At 50.0% G+C, this 10,856-nt stretch overlaps 1 protein-coding gene across 1 annotated transcript; it reads right to left on the bottom strand.

Moving 5' to 3' along the window:
- Positions 1–468: 468 nt before the first annotated feature.
- Positions 469–8,853, bottom strand: TEKTL1 (tektin like 1). The gene is made up of 7 exons (XM_027086054.1): positions 8,171–8,853; positions 6,857–6,961; positions 2,333–2,531; positions 1,779–1,945; positions 1,548–1,643; positions 1,346–1,459; positions 469–816 (listed from the first exon to the last, which is right to left on the bottom strand). The coding sequence occupies exons 1-7, from the start codon at positions 8,738–8,740 to the stop codon at positions 568–570; spliced, it is 1,500 nt and encodes a 499-aa protein (XP_026941855.1). The 5' UTR covers positions 8,741–8,853; the 3' UTR covers positions 469–567.
- Positions 8,854–10,856: the final 2,003 nt, after the last annotated feature.

The following is a 10,856-nucleotide window of genomic DNA, read 5'->3' as shown; positions in this document are numbered from 1 at the left end:
TTTGTCAATAAAGGCAGACTCCGAGGTCTGCTTAGAGAGCAGGCTGTAGAGTTCGGTATTAAAATTCCATCTCTTCTCCTTACTAGCTGCATGACCTTGGGCATCTGCTTAACCTCACTGTGCTTCACCTTCCTTAACTGTAAAATGGGAAGAACAATTCACCTGCAGTTGAAGATATTTTATGTGCAGCCACTATTCTATAGGTCTTAAATGTATGAACTCCTCTATCCTTATGACAAGGCTTCGAGGTGAATGCTGCAATTCCACATTTTACAGGTTGGAGACACTGAGGCCAGAGAGCAACAGTGACTTGCCTAAGGCCACACAATCTGAAACCGGGGAGCCAGGATTTGAGCCCTAGAAATAGGGTGGCCAAATCCATTCTATTAACTTCCAGGATACACGACCTATAAAGTGTTATAGGGTAAGTGACCAGTAGGTGCCTAATAAGTGGTAATTATTAGGTTATTTTAAATTATAATTCTGCTAGAGGGAGCTTGGAGAGAGGTTGGGTCAGGAGAGAGGGAGGGCGCTGGGCTGGGGCCGACTGGGGCTACGGTGCGCCTGTCACTTGCGGGCGACGCTGGACTCCGCGCGTGGTGGCGTGCGTGGGTCCCAGTCGTTGACCAGGCGCTGTGCCTGCTCATAGAACACGTGGGGGTGCCGCTGGCGGAGGCGCAAGCGCACCACGTTGTAGTCCACGTCCTGCCCGATCTTCTTGCAGTTGAAGCTCCAGGCGACGTTCTTGCGCATGGAGAGCAGCTCTTTCAGGTTCTCTTCCACATGCGCGATGCGGCGCTGCAGTTTGTCAGTGCCCTGGAGACGGGGAGGGGCCGTGTTGAGAAACAGGCGAGCCCCAGCGAGGCACTATCTGGGATGCGAGGACACTTCTGGGCCAGGTGTGCATATGAAAGGACAACAGCTGAAGAGGGGAGGGGCCTCAGATGGGGGGCACATCTGAGTCAGGTGTGTGTGTGAAAGGGCCTCGCCTGGGAAGGAGCACAGCCAGGAGGGGCGAGCCTCGAATGGGGTTGGGAGTTACACACCTGGGCCAGAATGTACTTGGAAAAGAACCTGTAACAGGGCGGGTATGAAGGAAGGGATGCACCTGCAGCTGCGGGGAGGAGCGGACCTTGGATAGAGGTGGAGCAGAGGTTGAGGGGACTTATCTGAGACAGGTGTGGGTATTGAAGAGCATCCTTCCGGTCAAGGAGTTGAAGGACTCACAGACCTGAGTGAGGGGGTCTTACCTGGGCTAAGTGTGCTTGAGAAACGAGTCTTACCAGGGCAGGGCCGCGCCTGGAGAGGGAGGGCAGACGCGGAAGCGGGATGGACAGGGGCTTACCTGGGCGAGGCGCGTGGCCTCCGGGAGTTGGGTGCCCACGTGTCTCTGATACATGCGAACCAGAGGTCTGTCCAGTTTCTCTCGAGTCTCCAGGTGACTTTTTGACAGAGGACCCTGGCGGAGTGTGGTGTGTAGAGCCGTGAGGCCGAGCCTACCTGACGCCCCTGGCCGCATCCCCGCAGACCCTTTTCCCAAACCGTACCTTGACGAGGCCGCGGGTGACGCACATCTCCTGGTTGAATTTCGTGCACCGGTGGATAGTGGCCCTCATTAGTCCTAAGGTCATGTTCAGTCTATCCTGGGTGGGTGGGAGCACAGGGAGAATCACATCGGCCTCCTGTCCCCTCTCCTCCTGCGTCCCCCTTCTCCCTCCTCGGTGCTATAGCATCCTAGCCTCCAGCTGCCAACTCAGAGCAGCGCCGGCGGGGCCCACCTTCAGCTCCAAGGTCTCGCGCATTTTCTGCGCTAGCGAGGCGCACACGTGGTCGCTGATCTGCTGTAGCTGTTCTCGGATGTCCTCCTCGTTCTTTGCCATATCTAGCAAAGTGTCCTTGGACTCCATTAACAGTCGCTTGGCTTCGTACAGCGCCGTGGCGCACTCTGACGGAGTGGGGAGGAGGGATGTGTGTGGGGTGTCAGGGTCTCCTTTTCCCAACCCTGGCTTTCTGCGTCCCCCTCTCTATTCTCAGGTGGTGGTGGGCCCTGGGCAAGGGGGCTTTACTGATGAACTGGGAGAAAGTCCAGGGGAGGGGCCAATAGCGGGGTTCGTATGAGTAGCATCAGGGAGTGACTGAATGAGTCGGAGTGTGGGAAGCAGTAGTGCACAGGGGAAAGAGCTAATCAAGAACGTGTGCTCTGCTGGAGACTGGCACCCCTCTCTCTTGGTCGAGGGGGGCCGTTACCCGGGGAAGGCAGCAGCCGAGAAGTGGGAGAGAGGTGAGTACTGAGGAAACCCACTATAGTGGACTCCTTTCTGTGGAGTTTTACCTGGGGTATAGGTGCCCACAGGGTCTGGAGGAGGGGTTTTCAGGCCCTGAGTGCGCGGGGTGGGAACTCGGAAGAGGTTCACCCAAGAGTGGCGGCCGGCCTGCTCCAGAATCTTGTCCAGCGGCTGGTTCATTAGCTCCGCAGCTTGGAGCCTCTCCTTACAGCAGAAGACCAGAGTGTCGCGGCAGGAGGCCAGGGTCTGGGAGTGAGGAAGGAGAGAGAGGCAGAGGTCAATTGTAAGCTGGGAGACTGGGGGAAGTGACTCGCGATCTCTCAGCTAGTGGCTGCAAAGTGTTTTGCCTCCAAATTGACTTTCTCCAGTTCTTGTTGCAGCCGGAAAGGAGCAACCCATTTTCAAGTGGAAGCTCAGATGCGCAGTACTCTCAGCCTCTGTCCAGAAGCCTTCAGTGGTCCCCGGGTGGGGAGTAAGGAACAGTAGGGGCTGATGGCAGCTTTCCTGTTCCCAGTATTAGTTGCTTGGGTCCTGTGCCTGGCTCTGCTCTGGGAACCTGAGAAAGTCCCTCCCCCATCAATTTCCCCATCTGTGAAGTGGAGAGGTATTTAGCTGTACCTACACTTTGGTCTTCTTGTGCCATCCCTTCTCCTCAATTGCATTCAGGGCTTATCCCACCCCCATCCCTAGTCTCCAGGTCTCCCTTCCTCTTTTCTACTCAGTATGAAGCACCCTCAGCTGTCTTCAGAGTTCCTCTTTCCAGGCTCTACTGCATCTGGACCCCCATCCCTACCCAAATCCTACTGCCACTATTATAAAATATATTGCATTCCTTAGATATTTGTGATTATTTGAAAGTCATATTAAAACAGAAGACTTCATATATATATCCATATAAACACCACATTCATCAAAATGTAGAATATTTCCATCACCTCAGAAATTTCCTTGATGCCCTGTACCTCTTTCCCACTAAACTGCCTAGTAGATTAGTGAAGGGCTCAGGAAACTACAGACTTTGGACTGGCCATCCGGTTTTGTAAATAAAACTTCATTGGAACATTGCCGTGCTCATTCATGTACATATTGTTTCTGGCTGTTTCTGTGCTCCACTGGCCAAATTAAGTATAGATCTTTCTCGAGTTACGACGGGGTTACATCCCAGTAAACCCACTGTAAGTTGAAAATAGTATGTTGAAATGCATTTAATACACTTAACTTACCAAACATCATAGCTTAGCCTAACCTACATTAAACGTACTCAGAACACTTACATTAGTCTACAGGTGGGCAAAATCATCTAACATAAGGCCTATTTTATAACAAAGTGTTGAATATTTCATGTTATTTATTGAATACTGTACTGAAAATGAAAAAAGAATGGTTGTATGGGCACAGAATGGCTATAAGTGTATCCATTGAATATTGCATGTAATTTATTGAATAATGTACTGAAAGTGAAAAACAGAACGGTTGTCTGGGTACAGAATGGCGATAAGGGTGTCAGTTATTTACCCAGTGGTTGACTGGGAGCTGTGGCTCACTGCTGCTGCCCGGCATCATGAGAGAGGATTGTACTGCATGTTGCTAGCCGGGGAAAAGATAAAAATTCAAAATTTGAATTACAGTTTCTACTGAATGTGTATCACTTTTGCACCACCATAAGTTGAATCATTGTAAGTTGAGGACCATCTGTAATTGTGACAGAGACTGTATTGCACACAAAGCTTAAACAATTTACTACCTGACTCTTTAAGAAAAAGCTTTTGAAATTTAGAACTTCATATAAATGGAATCATACAGTGTCTACTTTTTTTTTTTGCGGTACACGGGCCTCTCACTGTTGTGGCCCCTCCCTTTGCAGAGCCCAGGCTCTGGACGCGCAGGCTCAGCAGCCATGGCTCACGGGCCTAGCCACTCCGCGGCATGTGGGATCTTCCCGGGCCGGGGCACGAACCTGTGTCCCCTGCATCGGCAGGCAGACTCTCAACCACTGCGCCACCAGGGAAGCCCTACAGTGTGTACTTTTAATGTCCAGCTTCTTTTGCTGAATATCATATCATTGAGATTCATCCATTTAGGTAAAAAAATGGATTTTAAAAGTCTTTCATTCATTAATGAATTCAAATATTCATTAAGCCCTTCCTGTATGCTGGGCAGTGTGCCAGGTGGCAGGGATACAGTGGGGAAAATGATCCGGTTCCTGGCCAAAGGAAGTGAGAGGGTCAGCGTGTACAGATAAGATTGGATAGTGAGTGAATCAGAGAAATGGGGATTATCTGAAAGGGTGCATGGGATCAAAAGAGGGTTTTTTATTGTGGTAAAATAGACATAGAAATTTGCCAAGGAAACCATTTTAAGTGTACAGTTCAGTGGCGTTAAGTATATTCACAATATGCAACCATCCCCACTGTCCATTTTCAGAACTTTTCACCATCCCAGATAGATCTGTATCCATTAAAGGATAACCCCCCATTTGTTCACTGGTGAGAATGATCCAATAAAGAAAAAAATATTGATGATGCAGTAGAAGGGGAGAAGGTAGGTGTGGCAGGTAGATAGAATTATAGGACTGGCACAGGAAACATGAGAGAAGTTTTCTTCAGTGGTTTCCATGCATTGGGGTCATTCATTGAGAATGAAGAAAGAGCAGGGAGTTGGAGAGATCTGAAGGAAGAGAAGGTATGAAATAACTTGCACAGTGGGACAGCAAGCCTTCTAGAGACACATGGTGAGATCTCTGGGAAAGCTCTGAGTGTCAGTTTGAGATCTGAGTTCATGATTTTAAGTTGAAACACGTCTATTTGGTGTGAGCATTTTTCTCCTGGGTTTGTATCTGTCTGTCTTTTCCCAACTCCCAATTTCCCTTTCTCTCTTGCAAGTCCTTCCCTAAGGGGGCCACAGGGTCTTCTCCCTTGTCTGTTTCAGACTTCCTTGAAGGATTTTTCAGGATCACCAGCTTTAAAGGAACATGACAGCAGCCTGGGGGTGCCGTAGGTTGAGTGCAATTAAGGTTCAGCACCACGGACAGTAGGTGCACCAGCTCCTAAGTCCTTTCCCCCAACTCCGCTCTCCCAACCCTGGCCGCTCTCTTCTTTGAATGCCCCTACAATATGAACTCCTTGAGGGCAAGGCCAGTTCTGTACTGTTCACAACTTTGTCCCCAGTGCCAAGCACGGTGGTTGGGACACCAGGTTACTGGATTAATATTTGTCAAATGGAAGAGTCAAAAGTACACACAGGCTCCATGAAACATAAGTACTCTCCCATCTCCATTAGTGATCTCATAAGGAAATCCTTGTTGCAAGAGTGAAGGATTCAGTGAGAGACCATCTCTGGCTGGAGCTGACAGAGACAAGCACATAGTACAGTGTAAATAGCCCAAGACGTCTCAGTTGAATCATGAGGAAGTTCTCCCACTTCTGGGTACATATCCAAAGGAAATGAGGACCTCGAAGAGAAACAGCTCCCATGTACATTTCAGCATGATTTACAACAGTCAAGACACAGAAACAATCTAAATGTCTGTTGACAGATGAATTGATAAAGAAAATGTGATATTATATAATATATAATACAGTAATATAATAATAGTAGTAATTACCAGTAATAACAATATTACTATATTATATTAATACTATTACTATACTAATAATATATAGCAATAATAATATATTAATAATTAACAAATTATGTAGATATCAATATAGTATAGTATATAATAATATATAATACATAATGAAATATTATTCAGTCTTAAAAAAGAAGGAAATCTTGCCATTTTTGGCATCATGGATGAGCCTGGAGGATATTATGCTACGTGAAATAAGCCAGATGCAGAAAGGTCTCGCTTATATGTGGAATCTAAAATAGTCACATTCAGAGAGGGAGAAAGTAGAATGGTGGTTGGCAGGGGCTGAGGGGAGAGAGAAATGGGGAGATGTTGGTCCAGTTGTACAAAGTTTCAGTTACGCAAGATGATTAAGTTCTGGGGATCTAATGTAACTATAGTTAGCAATACTGTCTTTTATAATCAAAATTTGCTAAGTGTTCTCACCACACACACGAGGTGATTATGGTGATTATTTCACAGTGTACACGTGTATCAAATCCTCAATTTGTACATTTAAATATATACAAAATTTAAATTTGTTAATTGTATCTTGCTAAAGCTGGAAAAAAAAAAGACACCTGAGCTGAAACCACAGCCCTACCACGGGCTAGCTCCATGCCTTGGGTGAGGCCATGTCTTTCTGAGCCTCCGTTTCCCCATCTCTAAAGAGGGGATCATAGTTCTATTTCACAGGAGGATTTTAAAGACTTAATGACTGCACAATGCTTGGCACAGAGGGGGATGTTCATTGCTATGTTGAGGCCCAACTCCATCTCTCAGAGCTCCAGTCTTTCCCTTTCATAAAGTGGAAATACAGTGAATGTCAGGTCAGGGTGGGGCGGGTGTGTGGGTTGAGGGATTTGCTGTTGCTACAGTCCCCAAGGTTAGAGCAGTTTGCCCATTAGGTGGCCAAGGGTCCCCCTCCGGCTCCCTTAAAGTGGCCCCAGGTATTCCCAACCTTGAGCAGGGCCTCTGATTTTTCCATATCTTCCTCCATCTTCCTCTTCATCTTCTTTAGTTCCTCTTTCTCCCAGGTAAGCATACTGTCAGCTTTGTCAGGGATCTGGAAAACAAGGAGAGAATCTTTCACACCTTTGGGAGAGGGCTGGAGGGAGAGTTCTCCTTCCAGAGTAGTAGAGGGTTTGCCAACCTCATAAACTCTGGCTTTGGGGAATGGAGTTGGGGGCACTCTCGCCTTTTGGGGATCTCACTCTCTGAGAAGGCTTTACCTTTTAGGGGGCTCTCACTTGGGGTAGGTCTTACCTTCTAGAGAGCGGGGCTGGGGGCTTCTCCCTTTTTATAGGTAGGAGCCCAGTGAGCTGGGATGGAAGTGACTTAACCTGGGGAAAGGTTGTCACCACTTTCTGGGGCTGAGAGTCCCCCTTCCTTGGTGATGGTCTTATCTTCTCTCCCTGGCTAGAAGTGGAGGAGTCTCATCATAGGTTTGCCTTCTTGAGGTCTTACTATCTGGATCTGGGGGCTGGGACTAGGAATCCCACCCTGTGGGTGGGGTCTCATCTCTCCCCAGGGAGGCTGGAATATTCTCCCCGTTTGGGGTGGGGGTCTGGGGTTTCACTTTAGGGGGAGGATTTCACCAGGGCTGGGACTAGGGGTCTCACCCTTTCCCCCTGGCTAAGGGCTTAAGTCTCAGGTGCAGGGGCTGGGAGTCCAAGGGTCTCAATCTTTACGCAAAATCTGCTCCTTTCCGCCTGGGTGAGGCCCCGGGAGGGGTTCTCACTCGCTGAGGCTGGTGGGGGACTTTGGTTAGGGTTTTAAAAATAAGCATTTTGAGGAGAGTTTCATCTGGGTTGGGACCAGGACATCACCCACTCTGCTCAGCTGGGGGCTTTGTGTGTGTTTTCAGTGGGATTGGGGCACTGAGGGTCTCATGCCTGTGGGAGGGTCTCACCCTCTGCGCCTAGGGACTGGGTGAGTGATTTCATGTCTGGGCTGGGGGTTGTAGATTTTACTCTTTGGGAAGGATTTCATCTAGTCTGACTCAAGGGTCCCACCTCTCCCTGGCTGGGAGACTGGGATAGATTCCCCCTCTGGGGCAAGGGGCCTGAGAATCTCATCTCTTTGGGTGGATCTCCGCCTCTGGCGCTGGGAACAAAGGCACCCCATCTTGGGGGTATTTTCTTGTGGTCTCACTCAATGGAGCTGGGCCGGGTTGGAGAGTTCTCTCTATAGGGTGGGTTTTGCCCAGGCTGAGAGCATCTGGGAGCGGAGGCCTCAGTCTTTGCGACTGAGCTGGGGGGAATGGTGGTCCCACCTTCTCAGACTTGGGCCGGTAGCCCCGCAGCTTGACGCTCTGCTGGTTAATAAGCAGGGCCTTGCGCACTTCGCTGAGCCTGTGGTCGGTAGCCTCCCGCTGGCGCTGCAGCAACCGCAGCTGCCCATTGATCTGGTGCTGGGCGCGGCTGAGGCGGGCGGCAGTGAGGCGCGCCCCACGAGCGTGCGCGTGCACCACCTCGGCCGTCTGCAGGGCCCGCGCGTCGCGGTGCATGGGCAGCGGCAGGCGCGCATGCCAGGCAGGCGGCTTCATCTTGCCCTTCCACAACGTAACGCCCTCACCCGGCGGTGGCTTCTCCATGGTGCTGCCACCTTTGAGCATCTCCACGCGGAAGCGCCAGGGCAGGATGTAGGCGGCCCGGCCGAGGTGGCGCGCCATGTGTGGGTCCCGCACGCTGTCCTTGGGTTGCCACATGGTCACCGCCTCTCGCCCACAGCGGTCGGTCAGCTGGTGCGCCTTCTGTGTCAAGGCCTTGGTCGCCTCGCGCCATGCTGGAGGCCCAACACGCGTGTCCTGGCTGTGCTCAACCGGGGGTATCAACACGGGCATGGTCCCTGATTGGGGTCCTCGCCTGGCCCGAGGTCCTCTCCAGGAGAGGCAGGGACCCCCAACGACACGCAACTCCTTCCTGGCCTGAAGAGTGAGTGAAGCAGAGGACCCATCACTATGACGACCGTGGCAACAGCGCAGGCAGAGTTCCAAAAGTGGGGGAGGGGAAAGGCTACAGGGAAGGGTTGGATGGACTCTGCTTTGGAGCCAGGCAGAGGTGGCTTGGAATCCTGGCTCTTTGAGAAAACCGACCTCATCTAGCCAGCCCCTCACTGTTGCTTCTTACCCTCCAGGAACACGGGCCTTCTTCCAGCTCTGAGGACATGCTAAGGTCTTCCCCACTTCAAAGCTTTAGATTTCCTGTTCCTTCTGTGTAGTATACTCCTTTTCACCTCCTTCTCGTGGCTGGCTCTTTTCCAGTCTTCAGAACCCAGCTTAAATATTACCATCTTTTGCGGAGCACAGGCTCCGGACGCGCAGGCTCAGCGGCCACGGCTCACGGGCGCAGCTGCTCCGTGGCACGTGGGATTTTCCCAGACCGGGGCACGAACCCGTGTCCCCGGCATCGGCAGGCGGACTCTCAACCACTGCGCCACCAGGGAAGCCTCAAATATTACCATCTTAAAGGAGTCTTTCCTTAGTGCAATATCTAAGCTCTACTCTCTCCCATCACTCAGGATTTTTAGTGCAAGCCACAGCAAAGGAAAAGATGGTTTCCCGATCAGAATCACAGCCAAAAAATACAAAGACACGTGGTGGCTCTTGAGGACACCATGGCAACCACTGCAGAAATCTCAGCTGCTGGTTGGCTGTCCCTGGGAGCGGCACTGTTACTGCGACCAGCAACTGAGTCAGTTCTCTATAGTACCTGCTTTTTTGCCTCCTTAGTTCCCAGGGTCCAAGGTGGCTGCATCTAATTGCCTGAGCCTGTGTCACATGATCATGCCTGAGCTACAAGGGAAGCTAGGAAAGTGACTCATGTCTGAACTTCCTGTTTCTATGGCGGAAGGAGGACTTTGTTTTCCACCCACCAAGAGTTACATGATGTATAATTCCTCCAACATAGGAAGCCTCTCAGAGTCTGGGGAAGAAAAAGAGACAGTTGCCCTCAATCTCTCCCCCATAATTCTCCATCACATCACCTCGTTTGTTTCCTTCTAGCAGTGGCCATCTTTATCTGGGCCATTCATAGGCATCTCAAACTCGACAGGTCCAAAACCACACTTCTGATTAATCTCCCTGGTCTTTTTCCTCTGCTAGTGTTCTTTGACTTGATAGTTAGCCCACCATCCACCCCAGTTGCTCGTATTAAAATCTTAGGAAGCTTCCTTAATTTTTTTGTGTCCACATCCAATCCATCAGCAAGTTTTGCCTGTCCTACCTTCAAAACTTATCTCCGATATGATCTTTTTTTTCCTCCATTGCTACCAGCGGCATTGTCATTCTCATTCACACCATCATTTCTCACTCACCTGGTCTCCCTGTCTACCCCCTCCTCCCTTGCCTCCCCAAATTCATTCTCCACACTACAGTCAGCACTATGTTTTAAACTAGAGCACATCACTTTCTCCCTTAAAAACCCTTCAGTGAATCTCATAGTACTTAGAATAAAATCTGAGATCTTCACTCAAAAGTGTCACTTCCCCGAACTAACTCATCTTCTATCTTCCACCTCCAGGTCCACTCCACACTGTGCTCCAGTCTCTCTGGCCATTTTTGTGTTCCTCTAACATGTCATGCTAGTTCCTACCTCAGGGCCTTTGTACTTGCAGGTACCCTTTTGGCTGAATCTCTTTCTCTCAAGATTTTTGCCTGGCTGGCTTCTTGGTGTCCTTCAGGAAGGTCTCACCTCTAAGCCAGGTCTTCCTCAGCTCCCTTAGTCTTACAGTCTCTTTACATGGTGTCTTCATAACACTCCCTACTATCTGAAAATGTCTTATCCATTTATTTGCTTACTGAAAAATTTTTTTGTCTCCCCCACCTACCCTGGAAGAATCCAAGAGTCTCGAGAGCAGGAACCTTCGTCTCAGGTGCCCAGCACAGCTCAGGGCACATAACAGGTCCTCAGTACACATGGGATGAAGGAATGGATGGCCTCAATCACATGCTGTGATAA

The sequence above is a fragment of the Aethalodelphis obliquidens genome, unplaced genomic scaffold (assembly GCF_003676395.1).
Source record: "Aethalodelphis obliquidens isolate GAN/ISIS:26980383/991018 unplaced genomic scaffold, ASM367639v1 scaffold53, whole genome shotgun sequence".
Classification (NCBI taxonomy): domain Eukaryota; kingdom Metazoa; phylum Chordata; class Mammalia; order Artiodactyla; family Delphinidae; genus Aethalodelphis; species Aethalodelphis obliquidens.
The sequence above is the reverse complement of the archived record's forward strand: the minus strand, read 5'-3'. Positions and strand labels throughout refer to the sequence as shown.

Excerpts from the sequence above, each read along its gene's own strand:
- TEKTL1 (XM_027086054.1), bottom strand. The coding sequence starts at position 8,740 with ATGCCCGTGTTGATACCCCCGGTTGAGCACAGCCAGGACACGCGTGTT. Across the intron at positions 1,644-1,778 it reads GCGAGACCTTGGAGCTGAAG|GATAGACTGAACATGACCTT; the intron begins GTGGGCCCCGCC and ends CCACCCACCCAG. Across the intron at positions 817-1,345 it reads AGGCCACGCGCCTCGCCCAG|GGCACTGACAAACTGCAGCG; the intron begins GTAAGCCCCTGT and ends CCCCGTCTCCAG.